The sequence below is a fragment of the Mesoplodon mirus genome, assembly GCF_964341445.2.
Source record: "Mesoplodon mirus genome assembly, chromosome: 3".
Lineage (NCBI taxonomy): Eukaryota > Metazoa > Chordata > Mammalia > Artiodactyla > Ziphiidae > Mesoplodon > Mesoplodon mirus.
Window position 1 is genome coordinate 64813258 of NC_138978.1, and position 20028 is coordinate 64833285.

Below are 20028 nucleotides of genomic sequence, written 5' to 3' on the forward strand. Positions count from 1 at the left end.
CTTCAGGGCTGACCCCATCCCTAGCTACTGGAAGTGTCTGGATCAGGGATGATGATATGACCCCATACTAGGAAATGAGTCCCATGAGGAAGTTCCCTAAGGACATTTGGGGAAAAGTTTCTTCATTTTTAGGGGAGAGCCATAGAAAAAAACATGGCTTCTCTCTCCTGCTAGAGGTGAACTAGGAAGCATGTACTAGCAACCATCCTACTACCTGAGGGGAACAAGCCATAGGATGAGGCCAGACTGCAAAAGAAGGGGCAAGCTGGATGACAATGCTGAGCTTCTGGATTAATCAACTCTGAAGGCTGCCCCAACTCTGGGTTTGCAGTTATGTTTTTTATTCTGAAGACACCATATTATACCATCTCTAATAACAACTGAGGGCAACATAAATATACTGAAACTTTTGAGCATATTTTGAAGCAAGTTTTTCCCCTCCTTTGTTAGTTTTACTGTTTCCCTATTGTTGCTAAAATTCCTCATTGTTTAATTGTTATCCCCAGGGCACTTTTCCAAATATCCTTTTTGTTTTTTTCTTCTTTGGACACCAGGAATTAGAACAGCTGTTTTCTAGTGCTTCTACCCACTGCTTCTAATTAACTTCTCTCTTGTTTTACAAAAACAATGCTGTTTCTCCAATCCTTGTATTTTTCAGTCTTTCTAAGAATTTTTATTACTAAGAACAATGTGGAAACAATAAAAGTTAACAAATAAAAGGAAAGGTGTAATGTTTTTAAAAAAATGCTCACAGTTTTACTGTATAAATTAGTACCATTATTCATTAAAAACAAGCTGCACTGGTGGCTTTGGAATAAAAAAGAGTTGGGTTTGATTTGCTCAGTACCATTTACAAACTGTGGGACTTAAAGCAAGTTGCTTACCCAGCAAATGAAAAAATAATATAATAAAATAAAATAGATAAATACCTTCTACCTTGAAAAATTTATGCGAAGATTAAAAACCATGTAACATATGTAAAACTCTTAAGGCCAAATTTAAACCTCAATTTTCTGATTCCAAATCTAGCGTCCTCTTCAGTTTATTGCAACTTCAATTCTTCATTCATTCCACGATCATTTATTGAGTGCCTGCTATGGACTACGAAGATTTATAGACAAATATGGCAAGGTCTCTGCTCTTTAGCAGTTTACAGTTTATAGTACATCAGACAAAAAAATGGATATTAACAAGAGGGAGGCCATTTCATTTAGCGGTTCATTACATAGGCTATAAAGTCAGACAAATCTAGATTTTAAGGTCAGCTCTGCTTTCTGTTAACTTTGTGACCTTGGGAAAGTTACTTAACATCTCAAAACCAATTTCCTCATCTGAAAAAGGAGATAAGAGTATCCTCTTGTAGTGTTGTTGACAGAAGAAAATGAGATTATGTCTGTGAAATGCTAAGCTCAGTGCCTGTTGTAAAGCAAGCACTTGTCTACTGTGGGCAATCATCCTCACTGTCATAATAAACACTATGACAATTGTAAATATAACTGTGCATAATTAAGTAAATAGGGTATGTGCATGCCCTATGGAGTATAGAAGCAGGGCATTTAAATCAGTCTCCAGGATTAGGGAAGCTCTGTCCCCTAAAACAGCAGAAGTTTCTGGAGAGTTTTGAAATACTGAGTTCACACTTCTAAGTGTGAAATTGTGAGAGTCATTCTAGGAACTTCAGATTGATTTCTATGACTGAAGATAGGGATGCTGGGGGAGGAATGGAAAATGAGAGGTAAATGTGGCCAAATCCAAGATCTTAAGGATTAAACTAAGGAATCTGAAGCCTTTTAATCTGGGTGAGAGGGTACTGGATGGAAACATGCCTGAATTCCATGTTAGAGAGTCACTGTGAACACACTAAGGTTCAGTAAGGTTCAGGCTCTTTTTCTTCTCTATAATTATAAGAAAAAAAAGAAAAAGACAAAAGCGGGTTTGCAAGAATCCCAATTGTACTGTATCATGCTAGAAGTTTTAAGACTGTCAAAACAAATTTTCTAATTTTGACTTTAGTCAAACACTTTCCCACTAAGCAATGAGAACTCAATAAACAGTTTTATTTGTTTTATAAATAGTTTAGTAAAAAGAATAATATTTGTGAATTGTACTAGCTGAAAAATGTTTGCCTAGTAAAACTTTACCACTGTATGTGAGTGTTCTAAACCTGAAGAGACAGAGAGGATGAAATTGATGCTGCCCCTTAATGGAAAAAAACTCCTAAATTTTAGGTATCATGTTGAATGGAATCCTTTAACAGTCTGTTGTAGGACAAGCAAAATTTCTTGTCATTTCTACAGGGATTTTGACAGTATGTTCTCTAGAAACCCAAGCTCCTAAGAAGGGCAATCAATTAATGAATGAATGAAGATACTGCAGGAAACCTTTAATTATGTGACCCATCCAGTTTCTGTGATTATTGACTATTCTCAATCAATCTGTTGTTTTTTGTGTGACATTTTCAATGAAGTAACTTGAAAACGTTTTAGTAAACTAATAAAGAAAAGACAACCAATGTGAAAGAGATTTTTATAGCATAAAAAATCTAGCTGCTACCAATTTCTAGGGGTAGGATTGGGGAGAATTTTTTAATTGTTTAAATTTTAGTATGTGCAACTGAAAGATGGGGATAAGAATGCCAAACTGATAAACTTGTGAAGATTAAATGAGATAATAAACTAATTCTCAAGTACTTGCATATAGTAGGCATTCAATAAATATGTCCTTTTGTTTTGTAGGTCTCTTCAGCTTCTTCTCCACCAGTCTCACTACACTCCAACTCCTCAATAAGTGACATGAACACACACATACACACAACACACACAGGACTTGAAAGATACAACATTACTGTCATAATGTTTCTAAGGATGAATTTGATGATAACAGTGAACTCCCATCTTTTATTATTAGTGCCCCAATTTTGACAAACTTTTTCTATATATTCTGGGTGGGAGAGAAATCTCAGCATATACCTCTCACTATCAGTTCCTACTTCAAAAACAAGTTGCTACACGTGCCTAATCCTTCTTCTAGTGACCCCTTCATATAGCTGGTGGGCAAAAAGCAGTCAGGTTTGCCCCCAGGACACAGAGACACAAAGAGCAATGGAGCTTGTAGTTCATCCTAGCAGCATGCAGCAAACTGTTTTGCAGCAGGATCTTGGCAGTGCGGCCTGATGTTCAGTATCTAGAATAGTTTGTGTCCTGCCTCTTCCAAATCTGGCCTGCCAGCTTTCCCTCCGTTATACTTTTCACATAGGCTCTTTGTGCTTGGAGTCAGATTCTGTTGTTTGTGACCAAGAATCAAGTTGAGGGAGAAGACAAGAGATCTGATGTCAGAGAATATTCCCACACTTCCTGAAATTGATCTACAGCAGAATTTAATTACAAATAGATGCTAAAGGAAAAAAAAATCAAGATGTTCCCTAATATCTTTTATAGAACAAAAGCGAAGAAATTAAGAAATTTACTTCTGGATCCAGGCAAGTCCTTAATCTATTCTGGAGGAAATTATTACCATTAAGTAAACTCAAAAATATGCCACCCAGCCTGTGGGCTGTTAGCACATCCACTGATTTATAAAGAGAAAGTCGCCAGATTAACATCAAACCCAGACTGCAATTCACCCTTTATGGAAAAATCAAGAAAGAGCTTATTTTTTCTTCTCCTGTTGCCTCACTGTGGTGTTGATGGCTTATTTGTGAGCTTTCAGAGCCTTATACAGCTACCTCTGTTCCATTGGAAACTTCACATTACACCATTAACTCACTTCTGGACAATTCTCTGAGCCTAAATCTTTTATCATAGCTTAACAAAACTCACAGTAGTCTTTGAAGATGAAGTGCTGTCCTGAAACTTTTTGTCATGTATAACTGTTCCTTGTACTTACAAAAAAAAAATAATAAAGAAGAAAGAAGGAGTGAGGGAGGGAGGGCCAAAGGGAAGAAGAGAGGAAGAGAGGAAGAGAGAAAGAAAGAGAGGAAGGAAGGAAGGGAGGGAGGGAGGGAGGGAGGAAGGAAGGAAGGAAGGAAAAGAAATTTGTTGACAGTCCTTCAAGAAGACGTTGTCACTGAAATACTGTATTGCTACAAAGGCAAAATTAAACCCCTACATGCAGGCTGTAAATATAAACCTATTAACCTAAAGCTCTGAAAAAAAGTATATGGGACTTGGACAATGAGCTGCAAACCTATGTTTTATGTTGGTTCCTTAGAAGCAGAGCCTGAATTGGAGATTCTGACACAGGCAAGAAGTCAAAGTGAGAGATACAGAAAGAGAGAGTCCTGGCTTCTGTCTTCCACAAGGCCTCCTCCACTCTGGGCACCCTCAGCAATTTATGTAAATCAAGAAATCCTCCCCCCACCCTTTTTTTTTTTTTCTTAAACTAGTTTGCCTTAGCTTGGTCTGGATCTTCTTTGGGGATGATTCTTATAACATCCTACTATTGTATAAGCAAACTTTGCTTATTTCCCTTTCTCTCTGACTATTCCAATTCACATCTCAGAAAAAAAAAAAATAGCGCCCATTAGATAGAACTTAATCCTAAATCTGCCCATTGCTAGCTGTGTAAGCCTGGAGTGGTCACTTCCATTTTAAGGAGTCATAAGGAAAGTCATTTGTGGACAGATAGCCACCTCCCTACCAGAGGCTCAGAGAGCAAGACAGGACCCTATTTCTTGTCATAGTTACAGGACAAGGATTAGAGAAATCACAGAATGTCTTGTAAACTCTTATCTCCAAAATGCTCTATGTGAATATACCCACTTCTCCACTCCAACCTCAGCTGTCATCGTCCTTCACTTGGAGAACTTCAACACTTTCTATCTGGTCTCCCTGCTCCCACTCTGGCCTTTCTGCAATCCAGTCTTCACAGAGCTTTGAGAAGGATCTTTTAAAAATGTAAATCCAATAATGTCACTCCCTTGCTTCAAGTCTTCCAGTGTTCTCTTAAAATCATATCAAAACTCCTCTGCATGACCTCACACAATCTGGATCCCAACACGGTCTCTGACCTCAGTTCATGGCACTCTACTCTCTCCCTGCTCATCTCACTTCAGCCACATTGGACTTCTTTCTATCCCTTGAGCCCACCTTGAGATGAAGACATTTGCTGTTCCTTCTGCTTAGAATGTTCTTCCTGGTGATCATTCATACCTGGTTCTTTCCTTTCACTCAGATCTCAGCTTAAATATTACCTCTCATTTAATAGGCAGCTTTCTCTCAAGACCCCATCTACAAAAGTTTCCCAGGCTCCCTCTATCACATCACATTGCTTTATTTTCTCAACAGTATTTATCACAATCTGGCTTTCATCTAATTTAGTGATTCACTTTCTCCTTCCACTAGAATGCATGTTCCCCGAGAGCAGGAAACTAGTCTGCCTATTTAACTACTATATTTCCAGCACCTAGAACTCTGCCTAACACATAGTAGTTACTCAATAAGCAATCACTGAATGCATGAATGGATAAATTCTGAATGGTCCCCAGCTTTTTTCCTATATTCAAAATTGACAATGGAAAATAATGTTGCTTTTTTGAGTCACAACCTCAAGTTTCTCCAGGGAATCATTCAGTAAACAACACATTCTTTGAGGACAAGGACCATATCATTGTTCTCTCAGGTTGTGTAGCAAAGTGCCATGCACACAACTGATATTCAATAAAGTGTCACTTAAATGAATTAACACATCATGGCTCCTGCCCCTGACATTGTCAAGATAATTTCATGTTATTTTACTGTTTATTTACATTGATTTGGTAGAACTCCTTGATACCTAACTTAGAAGTATAGTGTCATATAACTTTAAAAATAAAAAATATCTCTAATTAAATTTAGTATTGTTCCACATAAACCAAGGACTAGAATTAGCAACACTCCAATTCAACCAATATAAGGGAAATTAAAATTTTCTAATAGAAAGAACAACTCAAGATGAATTGGGCTACATTGAGTCACCATGGCTTGGAGAAAAGAGCTTGGCCATTGATTCCCAGTTTGACTGCTTATATTGAGTGTTACCTTGAATGAATCACTCAACCTCTTTTAGCTTTGGTTTCTTCATTACCTGTATATTGGAACCTCATAGGGTTGTTGTAAGAAATAAAGAAAATTATTTGTGAGAAAGAGCCCAGAACATGAATGTAAGGCCTGAAACCATAAAGCTCCTAGAAGAAAACATAGATGGTAAGCTCTTTGACATAGGTCTTCATGATGATTTTTTGAATCTGACACCCAAAGCAAAAATGAACAAGTGGGACTACATCAAATTAAAAAGTTCTTCACAGCAAAGGAAACCATCAACAAAATGAAAAGGCAACCTACTGAATGGAAAAAAAAATTGTAATTCATATATCTGATAAGGGACTAATATCTAAAATATATAAAGAACTCATACAACTAAATAGCAAATAAACAATCATTTAAAAATGGGCAGAGGATCTGAATAGACAGTTTTCCAAAGAAGACATACAGATGGCCAAAAAGCACATGAAAAGATGCTCGACATCACTAATTATCAGGAAAATGCAAACCAAAGTTACAATGAGATATTACCTCACATCTCTTAGAATGGTTATTATTAAAAAGATAAGAATTAACAAGAGCTAGTGAGGATGTGAAGAAAAGGAGACCCTTGTGCACTGTTGGTGGGAATGTAAATTGGTGCAACCACTGTGGAAAATGGTATGGAGGTTCTTCAAAAAATTAAAAATAGAGCTACCATACAATCCAGCAATTCCACTTCTGGGTAGTTATTGAAGAAAACGAAAACAATAACTTGGAAAGATATATGCACCCTCATGTTCACTGCAGTATTATTTACAGTAACCAAGATATGGAAACAAAATGCCCACTGATGGATGAACGAATAAAGAAGATACACCCACACACACAATGGAGTATTACTCAGTTACTCAGCCATGAAAAAAGAATAAAACTTGCCAATTGTGGCAAAATGCATGGGCTTCCAAGGCATTATGCCAAGTGAAATAAGTCAGAGAAAGACAAATATCATATGTTCTCACTTACATGTAAAATCTAAAAAAATAACAACAACCAAGCTCAGAGACAGAAAGAACAGATGGGTGGTTAAGAGAGGTGAGGGTGAAGGTGAGAGAAATGGGTCAAAAGGTAAAAGAAAAAAATTAATAATAATAATAAAAGAATATGTTAGAGGGTGAGAATTTACTGTGTGCCTAATGTTGTTTCCAGATCCTCAAAAATAAATAAATAGATAGATAAATAAATAAATAAATTTTTAAAATAGAAGAAAAAAGGAAATGATACACAGTAGTATTTTATATTGTATATATTGTATTATACAATAAATATATAGTATTTATATTTTATATAATATATTAAAAACACTTAAAATGAATATACTAGATTCATTTGTGTTAACATGGATAAATCACAAAACATCACTGCTAATTGAAAAAAGGCAAACTACAGAATAATATGTATAATATGACACCATTTTGTCATATACACACAAACAATACTAAAACAGTGTTCTGGAAAATCATAATAGTGGTGACTTCTGGAAACTGAGGAGAAGAAGTTTCTGTCACAAGTTGGAAGTAGGATAATGGAGCTAATTTATTAAGTTATTAAGTGCTTATTAGTGTGATATGATGTTTAAGTGTTTTACATATATTATTACATTTGACCATAAAAGAAAGAGAGAGAGAGAGAGAGAGAGAGAGAGAGAAAGGAAAAGAAAGAAAGAAAGCCTAGCACAATGCTTGCTTCTAAGAAAATTTTTTGTGCCCCTTAAAAAGCAATAAATTTCCTATAAGTAAAGGTATTCAAACAAAGCTTGGACAATTTCACCAAGAATATTCTAGAAAGAAATCAAACAAAACAATTGTTTTACTAAATGACCTTTTATAAACCAAGAGATTTTATAAGGTCAACCTTCTTATTTTACAAACGTACAACAGAAGTATAGACAAGCAATACAACTTGTGCAAGATGAAATACAAATTCCTATTTCTAATTTTCAAGGCAATCTACCAACGCACTCCTCCCTCCCTTAACCCTTAGTCCCTATTTAACTCATAATATTTCTTGACTTTCTCAAGCATACTTCAACAAAAACAGATTTACTTACCATTCCCAGCACACCTGGCTCAATTTTTCCCTCTGTGTTTCTTCACTGACTCTCACTCCCACTGCCAATTCTATACCAAGCTATGTCCCTCCTTCTTTCAAAGCAACACTTAAGGAAAAAAGTTTATCCTTATTAATGTCTCTACATCTCCAACTGACCTCAGTACTCAAGGGCTCTGATGCCTCACTTTTCTAATTCATAAGGCAACCTGAGTGATCTTCTTAATACACAAAACAGAACAAATCACTCCCTTACTCAAAGCTAGTTGTTTTCCATCATACTTGAGATAAAAATCTATAAACTCCCAAACAAAAATGACAAGGTTCTACATAGTTTGGCCCTGTCTACCTCCCTGGCTTCACCTTAAAGGCACTGCCCGTTTTACTCTCTCTAATGTACCCATCTGACCCTCTTTAAGTTACTCTAATGCTTCCAGCTCTTTCCTACACTGATGGCTTCACAAGCTGCTCTTTCTTCCTCAAGTAACATCTTTCAAGATTCAAAATAAATGTCATTTTCTTAGGGAAGCCCTCCTTAACCACACCTGCATCCACCAATGTATCAAGAGAAGGTGCTCTTTGACACTTTCCCAAAGCACATTTTTCTTGCCTTCATAACACACCCATTGTTTTAATGATGTATGTAAGTGAATGTCAGAAGCTGCCCCCCCCCTCTTCTCTGTTCAGGTGGGCAGAGCAAGTCATATTGGAGCAGATGTTACAGAAGTAAGAAACATTTACTTTGGTAAATGTAGAATGAGTAGATTTACACAGTGGAAACTTGTGTGGTACAACAAAGGAAAATCCATGCAACACACCTGGTATAAACTGCTGATCACTTGGGAAGAGGTAGACCATCATATTTTCTGGAAAAAAGAGGCTGAGAAATCTAACCTCCTCTCCCAATATCTGAAGCCAAGAAACTTAAAGCACAGTAACTCTGGCTACATTCAGTAGAGGGAAAAGACATGGAAAGCCTTAAAAGAATATTTACTGGAAGAGAAAGACAGACTTGTGAGGGGATGATCTGAGTACAACCCAGAGCCTAAAGACGCAAGAGGGAAGGTTGGTTCCAGGCAGTATGTGGCCTGAGGTCAGTTACTCTCTGGGTCCTTACCCTCTAGCACAGTGGTTGCAGTCCAGGAAATTGCTGATGAGCTTCAGGGCTGAAGTTATGGGTGTGAATTAATGTTCTCTCTAATGATTGCGCCCAAGCACGGACCCACTACAGCCTGGACAGGCACGTGCTCCATCAGGGCCTCACAGTGGCAGTGGACCAGCACTGCCCTTCAGCCCCGACAAGGCCAACCTGCAAAAGCTGTACCACGTGGCAGTGAAAGCAACCAGGGTAATGATCCATCAGACTGGTTACATTTGTTTATTGGAAGGATTGTTTATTCACGGTTGGTCTACCTTAGTGGATTGAAAGCTTCATGGAAGAAGCTAACATGTCTGTTCGGCTTACTCTCAGGGCTACCAAGTACAGCACAGATGGCACCCTGCTCCACAAGGACTGTCATTCACATAGAACATGATGTGAAGAGTGACCCCTAGAGCCACATAACCATTCAGCATCTAGAACCGTACGCATCAGCCCTGGTCACCACCATATCACCAGAGTGGCAGGCATGTAGCAAGCAGTAAATATTCACAGAATAATTGTATAACAGAATGCATGATCTACTCTGTCCATTTGCATACATTTCTATGATTTTTCTTAAGAAGTCTTTGGGTATGTTCCCCCACATATTTAATATAGTATGTCCAAAAGGAATAATTTTATTTATTTCGAGCCACAGGAAGTCAGAATCGGAAGGAAGTTTAGAGTGATAACTGTTTTATCTTACTGATGAGGAAAGGGAAAACCAGAAAGATACAGTGACTTTTATCCTGTGGTAAAAAAGCCAAGACGAGAACCCTAGGATCTTGCCTTCCAGTGCCTTATTCTATGGCCCTCACCTGCTTCTTCAATCACTTTCTCTCTCTTTGTTTTTAACATCTTTATTGGAGTATAATTGCTTTACTATGGTGTGTTAGTTTCTGCTGTATGACAAAGTGAATCAGCTCTACATATACATATATCCCTATATCTCCTCCCTCTTGCTTCTTCCTCCCACCCTCCCTATCCCACCCCTCTAGGTGGTCACAAAGCACCGAGGCGATCCCTGTGCTATGTGGCTGCTTCCCACTAGCTATTTTACATTTGGTAGTGTGTATATGTCAATGCCACTCTCTCACTTCATCCCAGATTACCCTTCCCCCTCCCCTTGTCCTCAAGTCCATTCTCTACATCTGCATCTTTATTCCTGTCCTGCCCATAGGTTCCATTTTTTTTTTTTTTTAGATTCCATACATATGTGTTAGCATACAGTATTTGTTTTTCTCTTTCTGACTTACTTCATTCTGTATGACAGACTCTAGGCCCATGCAGCTCTATTTACAATAGCCAGGACATGAAAGCAACCATATTCTCTTGCTCTTCTTATGAAACACAGGCAGAGGTCACTTAATCACTAACTGCTGTTTGTGCCTTTGATTGCTGAGGCACTAGTCTATTTGGGGAAATACGGATGTGTGTGCTCTACTTGACCCAAACAAGGTGGTGGTAGCAGGATGTTATCAGGGAAATTTCATACATCAAGACCACAATGAAAGCTCCATTCTACTGTCCGGTGAATTTTTCAAGACGTGTCGTATCTTTCAGAATCTCTCTTTCAGCATTCACAACATACTCCTTTTTCCAAATTTTCATGAATTTCACCAACAGCAGCATAGTCTCAACCACAGAAAATGACACATTGAGTATTCAGAAAGAGGGTCAGAAAAATCAAATTTACTTTTAGGAAATAAAAGATTAGTAGAAAGTGTATTTTTAAAATTATACTTTATTTTTATTAGATCAATAATTGCTTAAAATAAATAGGCTTCCAGTTCCAATTTGGCCTTCTGTCTTTGTATTATCAAGATTTTTAAAAATAGTAATGCTATTTGGTGTAGAATTTATCCTATACTTATATTACATGACTCTTACCTTAATTAGTATCTAATTTCCTTCTTTCTAACAGAATTAAAGTGTGAAAAATCGAGCCTCCTCTTCTGTCTCTGCCACCATCTTTCATTTTTAGATTTACAGTCCTCAAACACCTATCATAAAAATCAGTATGGTAAAATAATATATAGATTTTGAATAAGTGACAAGATCAGCCACTGAAATGTCCTCCTTATAAATGTTGCCCAAGAGTCTGGGAGGGCCACTGGATGGGAAAATTACACTTTGTGCTACTTGCAGATTGAAAATAATATTAATGTCTTGTCAGGACCTGGTCTAACTGTGAGGCAGTTTACAGCTCTGTGTTTCTCACACTGTGGTCTGATTTAAGGTTTGTGTGAACTCAGTTCTGGGCTGTGAGTCAGTGGTGGAGATTCTGTGCAATCCCAACATTCCTGATCACCTGTGAAGAGATGAGGACAACCAAGGCACAGGCTCTATCCTTAAGAGGTCTGCAGAGTAATCTGACCTAGGACAGCAACTAGATGCACAATTAATTTGACTCATTTACACGAGGACAGGTCTGAGCACACCACGTCCCTGACTGGAAAGACAAGAGATGCATTCTAGACAGAGGCCTTCAGAGCACGAGGTAGTGGGCACTCCTCCAGGTTCAAGAGAAGGGTGAGATGGGATCCAGCATGTTTTAGATTTAGAGGGTTACCTGGCAGCTGTGTGGGGGAAAGCATTCCAGAGCTGAGAGAATGCAGAAGAGTGATGGCGACAGGGGGAGAAGAGGAGGAATGAATTACAGTACCTTGTAAAAATGTATGCACCATTTTTCTTATTTTATTTTTTTCTGAAAAGTCACATTCTCCACCACATTTCCCCACCAGTTAACTATAACTAATCAAGCTGTGAAACATCACTTGTCTCTTTTCTCCAGTTTCCTGGGGGTAAGGTCTCTCTGAAGACAAGAAGTCAACATTATCATCCAGTAAAACATCATAGTAGTATTCCTAATATGGAAGAAATATTCCCTATTATTTTCACATACATTTATTTTGGTTTTCATTACAATCCTGTAAAATAGGCTGAGTAGGTGTTTTTACTCTTATTTTACAAAAAAAAAGGAAAATAGTTCCCAAAGATATCAAGTAAACTGTCTAAGGTCACACAATGAATTACGTATGTCACTGGGACCAGACGCTGTCTTTTGATTTACGTGCTCAGATATTCAGTTAATAAGATCCTCTAGAGAGGATCAAGCAAGGCTCCTCTAACAAAGTGACTGCTAACTTGGGAACTTAACCAGTCCAAGATGGGTGACTGCTCGTCAGCAATAGCTGAATGATTGAGTGGTGAAGTGTAAAGTGGGAAAATGGAGACAAAATTGTTCTGAGTAAAGGGAACAGATTCACCATTCCACAGTGCTACTTCCGTGTGCATGTGTCCCTCTCATGAAAAAAGTCACACGCTGTTCAACTGTCATTTCTATGTAAGAATGAATTACTGGGCTTCCCTGGTGGCACAGTGCTTGAGAGTCTGCCTGCTGATGCAGGGGACACGGGTTCGTGCTCTGGTCCGGGAAGATCCCACATGCCACTGAGCGGCTGGGCCAGTGGGCCATGGCCGTTGAGCCTGCGCGTCCGGAGCCTGTGCTCCACAACGGGAGAGGCCACAACAGTGAGAGGCTCGTGTACCACAAAAAAAAAAAAAAAAAAAAAAAGAATGAATTACTATGTTTACTATAAAATGTTGACATGTGCTCAAGAGACAAGATATAAGAGGAATCCCCAAAATTAGGTTCCTTCTTTAGTTACCTTCATTAATCTATGAAAACTGGAATTTTCTAGGGAAAAGGGGGACTTGAGAGGCCATCTAATAATCCTCAAGAAGCATGGTAGGAGTTGAAATACAAACTTCTTACTTACCTCTATGATAAGGAATTGAGGGGAAAAGGGGGATTCGGAATGTGACATGCTACAGTTGTAGATCTTAAGAGTTGCGAGACAAGAATGAGATGCATGTGGAACCATGGTGGATTATAAAAATGCTACCCATATGTGAGGAGTTTGAGGGAGGACTTCCCTCCCTGCTTCCCCACACTGTAAGGCAAGGACTAAAAACTTAAACATGACACCCAGTACCCCTCACTACTACCTCTCAGCTCCCCCAGACAAATCATCAATCATCCTCTGTTACAAATGCCTGTAGCACATATTCCTGAGTGTTATTCCCAGAAAACTGATCCTATGGAAACTTTCATAATTGAGTTATTGACCTTTACAGCTTTTTCAAAAGAGAAAGGCTAATGAGTCACAATTATGCTACAACTCTAGACCATCTGAATTTCTTCAAATATGATGGCTTAAGAATTTGTTTAATTCTTGGCTCTCTCTGACAAACTCAAACTTTTAAAAATCTACATTTTTAAGCCCTGATTTATGCCATTAATTTTCAAGTTATAGTTGCTTCTGGATATATCATTTAGATAATCTGCCATCTCCATATGCATGGTGTCCCAAAACCCTAGAAGCCCCCATTCTTACAAAAAAACAATTGACCAAGCAGTCTCCTTCCCAAATTTCTCATTCTGGATCATTAAACCATGATTCTCCCAAATCTCTCATAATTCTCCTGAGCATAACAAATGGAAAAAGACCTTAGATATCTATTAGCTCTACTTTTGCAGGTAGAGGATACATAAGAGGATACATAACTTGCCCAGTACTACTATTAGGACTAGAATTCCTGGCCTTTATCTAAGCTAAACAAACAGATCAATGACAACAACAAAAAATTAAAAATAAACTCAGAGTCAGATATCTTGAATTAGAAATCTGGTTCTAATATTCTTTATACTTGAGTTCTTCATCTGAATGATGTAGAAAATAGCGGCAATCTCACAGCATGCAGTTAAATGAGGTAATATATGTGAAAATATTTACCGCAAAGAATAGGACACAGTAGATGTGTAAGAAATGTTTGGTGAATCAATCACTCCTTAAATTGACCATTTCTAACAGCATTAGTTCTCTCTTACCTTTCTTTCTCTGACTTATCTCTTCCCAAAGTATCTACCCTTAGAGCCTAACCCACCTGCAGAAGCAAGTTGTAACTGATCTCACTTTCCCATTTTCCAGTCCAAATCTATCCACACACTACAGCCCTGCCAATGTTTTTAAATCTCATTCCCCTATTCAAAAACCCAAAATAGAGGTTCTATGGCCTACTGGCAAAAGGACACAGTCCTCATCCTATGTTCATCCTAACTACCTCAATCTGGCCACAGGAACCTTTTCAAACCATTCCTCCCGTGGTTCCATTGTGCACCCTCTGTATTCATGGGCTGGGTCCACAGACACACACATTCTCAGCCATGAGGTCAAGCTATGCCATCCCAGTTCTTCCTGGAAGCCTACTCTGGCAAATTCAGAGAGACTTTCTTCCCAGAGCCAAAGGCACTATTAATTACATCCAATCTTGTATTGTTCTCTAAGTTTTTCATTCATAAATGTGGGAATTCTACTTCTCTGAACAGATTATAACGCTTTGACCAGTTGTTAATAAGTCTACTTAATATCCCTTCCACAGTGCTTAAATTGTAGTAAACTCCAAAAAAAAAAAAAAAAAGAAGTCTGAGTAATCTCAATTCTTATAAAAACAAATTATAGAAGTTTTTTCCTATAATGTCGATTCACATGTTTAATCATTTTCCCTGAAGCAACATCCTGAACATGGTAGAAATTAATAGGCAGAGAAAATTAGCAATTTAATAATACTTTTTAATACTATAAAATGCATTACTTCTGTAAAATAATGTATTGCATTTATCACATGAAGTATATTTAAGACAAATTTCCTTTGTCAAAATATATCCTTAAATTAAAAGAAAACTTACATCTATATTGCAAAATATCTCCTTGAATCAAAACATCCCTGTCGGCATCTGTGGATGTTGAGCAGGGAGTTTGCTGGTTCAAGATTAAAGGCAAAAGTTTCTAAGACTGCTTTTATCCAGTTCCAAAGTTGTAGACAAGAAACTCTGTTCCTCATACCTCTCTTTTCACAATGTTGATAGTTAGCTTTATATCTACTATTTTTTAAGACAGCTACAGTATTAGCCACGTTCTACATGTTTGAAGAGTACCAGGTGTACAAAAGTATAAAATGTAGTCATGGCTTCCTCTGAACAACAGCTTCAGGTTATTCCTGCTTCTGGAAACTTGTCTATCATGTCAAACAACTGGACTATTTGGTGAGTGTAGTTCATAAAAAAATGTAACGAAAATAATAAGTCAAACAGATTGCATTGCTGAGTCAACTGTCTGATTCCAACAGAATTTGATGCCTCACATAAATATCGACTAAGAACTGTAGTTCATCTACCAACGGTGACATCATTTCCCACTGTAGTCTCACTTAATTTCACATTTTCTATTGTACTTTGTAAAGTTTCTGGGAAAAAACAAGGTAAAAAAGCTTTTGTTTGCAACATAGATAAACTCTCAATTTAAGTATTTGCATAGCAGGAACTTGTAGCAGTTGGGATGTTTTCTTATTATGGTATCTTTATTCTGCTAAGATTTTCAGCAATGACAACTGAATATTATAGTCATGATAGTTTTCCAAGATAAGATATACTCAGGGTCCTTTTAAGTAAGGAGTTTGGATAATTAGATTAGTATCCTATGCCCAATTCAGAGAAAGCTAATAGGGAATCTATATTTTATAGTTAGGAAAAAAGTATAAAAGACAATCTCTCACTTCAACATTAATACACTGAAAATTCAATTCACTAAATTCTAGTGTTTTCATTCTTATAATTCCCTAACCTATTAAAAAAGCAGTTTTGCCAGTTTCCTTCCTTTGAAAAAATTCCAACTTTGTACTGTAGATCTTTCTGAAGATAGTTGGAGATTTAATTTCAGTGGTGAACAAAACAGAAGATAGAATAATTTCCTTTAGTTTAAAAAATACCTATTTTGGAAACCACGAATTTCTTCTCTTTGATATGATGACATGTTGAATTTATTTTGTTTAATGTTTTTATGAGAACTGAATGAATAAAGTATCTGATAAAATGCAGCAAACCAACAAATATTTTAATTGCAGCTATTAATTGAAATTAAATAAGATGAATTCCAAATACAGTCTTTCTTAAGAGAGTGAGTTTGGCCGTCCTAGATTGCAGTTTTCAGAACTGATCTAAAGTCTTCCTAAGGCTGCTATGCTCATCATATTAGGATCAAAGTTTTGAAATAAAACCCACACTACATAGTTTCTCTTCTACTTAAAAAAAAATCAACTATAAGTCTCGTTAACTGTATGAGTAAGCATCTTATTTGTATCATTTACCTTTTTTCTTGGATATATAGAGTACAGATATAAAGAGTGTGATAGAACAAACTCAGATATGTTGGACTCAAATGACTGTTGTGAAAAATTCAAATACTCTGTTTGCCTTTAAGGTTATGTTAATTATCAACTTTAGCAAAGTGCTTATTATTTAGAACTTTTTTTCCTTCTATTTGGCCACCTACACACCACAGAAGTAAATATGTCTAAAATTGGTGCTGGCTTTGATAAGTCATGGTGATGACATCAGTCTAAGTTCTAGCTCCCAGAATGCAGAACTGAGACCTTACAGCGATTTGTGGGCTATGAGGTTCCAACATAACTCTCCTTGTCACCACCTATTACTGATTGGGAGCCAAGACTCCTGCTCTAAATATACTACACCAGTTAAATACAGGTATTTTGTAATATCTTTGTTGTCAAATGCAGGGGAGGGTGAGGGGGAAAAGGAACTAAGTTCTCTTATAAAATACCAGGGATTTAAAACTATACATGGTACACAACAATGTTAATGTACTTAATACCATTTAACTGTACACTTAAAAGTCATTAAAATGTCAAATTTCACGTTATGTGTATTTTATCACAATTAAAAAAAGAAAACTACAGGATTTCCCTGGCGGTCCAGTGGTTAAGACTCCATGGTCCCAGTGAAGGGGGCACGGGTTCCATCTCTGGTGGGGGGAAATAAGATCTTGGGTGCCGCTGGGCCCGTCCAAAAAATTTAAAAAACAGAAGACAAGAAAAGAAAACAAAGAGAAAAAATATACGTGGGTGGGTTCTGAAAACCGTGCCATGGGATTCAGGAGTTTTTCACAACTGTCTAATAAATTTCCAGGTCCAATATATCATCTGTTATAACCCTGTCACAGTGACCAGATCGCTCTTTCAGGAACATCTACTAAGCCAGGCTGCTTGGGGCCTAAAAAAGCAACCATTCATCAGGAATTAGTAAACAGCACTTATACAAAATGTCTAGCTAAAAGTATCCCAGAGGAAAACATGGAAAGTACAAAAGTAAGAGAGAGCGTTAGACTAGGAGGGTATGGAAACTCACTTGCTCCCGAGCTGTGGCCCCCGTGGGGAGCCAGGAAGTGCAGGAACCTCTACTTCCCATCCCAGGATTGGCCTTGCCATCAGCCCTGTGCGGTAGCCACAAGGACAAGCAAAGGCTGGTCAGGGGGAGTTACCAGGTCTCAGGGCCCACTGGCTGACTGTCGGTTCAAGCATTTCCTAGAGGGAGAGGGTAGAGCACAATTCGAAAGGGCTGAGGCTGCCCGAGCGGCAGGATGCTTCTTCACTCTCCTGCCTCCCTTCAGGAGTGAGCCTGTAAGCAACGTGAGCGCCGGCTGCTCCGGGAGGGCAAGGAGTGGCTCAGAGACTGCAAGACGGCTGTGCCTGTCTGCAGTGGGTCGCAGGTAAAGTACTTCTGCAGATTGAAAATCGACTCAACATGCGAGAGGTATTTGAAACAGGAGAAAACCCAGAGCACCGAGCTACCGTTGTCATCGCCATCCTGCTCCCAATGCACCCAGGAGAAACCTCTATTTCTGCACGAGCACTGAAATGATACCTGGGTATCCTCTTACTCTCTCCGGTTAGAACGTGAGCAGCCCTGTGGTCTCCATGAGTGTACAACCAGAGCCTAATACGATGACTGGCACTTGGAAGGGGCTCAGCAAGTAAGTGAGGAGCTCAGCTCTGAAGCCGCGACCAGGATGGCACAGGCAGAGCCCTCTCCAAAGTTCTGTACTTGCAAACACATCCCTGCAGGTGCTGCCATTTCCAAAAGTCTCCATTGCCCGCCGGCGCGCACGCTCCCACCCCGAACTCCCCACGCCCTGGAACTACCTACCAGCAACGGCGACCAGCAGACCGACAGCACGCACATGATCCCCATGAGCTGGATAGCCGTCTCGGTCGTGATCCGGCCCCACTGGGTGCTGGACTGCGACGCCGTGGCCTTGGCCCGGCAGCGGGACACTAGGGCCTTAATGGTGGCCAAGTTGCAGGCGAAGGTGACGGCCAGCGCTGACAGCCCCAGGAAAGCAAAGGAGGAAGCGAAGAAAATGTTGCCCCAGTTGTGCGAAGTGCTAGTCCCATTGCCCCTTGCCCCGGTACTAATGAAGCACCACGTCCCGGGCCACTGGATGGTGTACTGACCCACGCCCAGCACCGGCAACAGGGCGAAGGCGAGCACCGCCAGCCACACGCCGAGCAGCACGGCGCGGGTGGAGCTCGTCTTCATGTGGCTCGAGTACCAGTGCGGAGCCCGGGTGGCCAGCGCCCGCTCGACGGCCATGGCGCTGGCGATGAAGAGCGAAGAGAGCCCAAAGACGGTCATGGTCAGTCCGAAGAAGGTGCACAGCCTCCCCGACGGGTCGAGCTGCTCCCAGCGCTGGTGGGACAGATACAAGACGATGACCACCGGGCTGGTGAGCAGCTGCCCGACCAGGTCGGTGAGCGCCAGCCAGCCGATGCATAGCAGGAACGACTTCTTGCGCTTGCCCTCCCGGCGCCGGTAGCTCTGAGACACGAGCAGTAGGGCTAACGCGTTGCCCACGAAGCCAGTGATCAGCATGGTCATCGGGAAGGCTACGGACACTGAGCCGCAACCCTCGCCGGACCCCGCGGGATGCGTTAGGTTGCTCCGCGCCTCAGCGGAGCGCTCGGGCGCCCAGATGCCAGGGTAGGAGTGGTTGAGGCGCGTACAGAAAGGGGAACTCGGGTGGCCCCGCGTCTCCTTCATACTGTCTTCGAGGTGAGGAAGGGACGGAGCCCTGAGACCAGCGACGAGAGCCGGCAGACCGGACGCGGGAGGCGGAGGTTATCGGTGGCGACTGGGGATGGGGCCGCGGCGGAGCTGCCCTCCATGATGCGGGGCTCAGCCGCCGCCTCACTTCGCCACTTCGGCGGCGGCGGCGGGGCTTTCAGGAGACACAGGTAGGCGCGCCGTCGGCTCCGGGAATCGTCCGGCTTCCAGGCGTGCGGAGGTGCCCGGCCGGTTCTATAAGCCCGAGGGGGGCGGGGCGCCCGCGGGTGTCGGCCAAAGTGCTGTGGGAGGGGGTGCGGCAGAAACTGAGCGCCTCTCTCAGCTGCTGCGCGACCAATGCCTTGGCCGCCTGGGCTCGGCAAACCCCCCGGAGGACTCCTCTCGAAATGTTCCAACCCCTGGTGAGGAGCCAAGGCCGCCGTGCCCGGCTCCGCGCCTCCTCCGGTTCTCTGCCAGAGGAGCGTCCGTGGGCGGCGGGGGCTACAGTGTCTCCCTGGTCTACCCCACCTCAGCCAAGTTGCCAAGGCGGACCTGAGCGCCGGCCCTCCTCCTTCTCCATCCACAGACGCTTGTGCAAGGACCAGGTCTTCCTCCTGAAACTCTTTTGTAACCCTGACAAGTGTCATTCACCTGACGCTGAGCAATCTAAGCAGACCACTCTCCCGTTGCATAGATGAGCCTGAACATTTTTCCCTTTCTGCTTCGGGACTCTAGCATGATCATGAGCGGGCCAAGTTCCCCAGGGGCGCACTGAAACTATAAAACTAATAGTGCCTCGAGATTTAAAGGGATAGGTA

At 40.5% G+C, this 20028-nt stretch overlaps 1 protein-coding gene across 1 annotated transcript in view; it reads right to left on the reverse strand.

The window, feature by feature from the left end:
• Positions 1–19389, reverse strand: part of PTGER3 (prostaglandin E receptor 3) — a 78672-nt gene extending 59283 nt beyond the window's left edge. Inside the window, exon 1 of the mRNA XM_082614057.1 lies at positions 18314–19389. Coding sequence (XP_082470183.1) covers positions 18314–19207 — 894 coding nt within the window. The 5' untranslated portion in view covers positions 19208–19389. The remainder of the gene's footprint in view (positions 1–18313) is intronic.
• Positions 19390–20028: the final 639 nt, after the last annotated feature.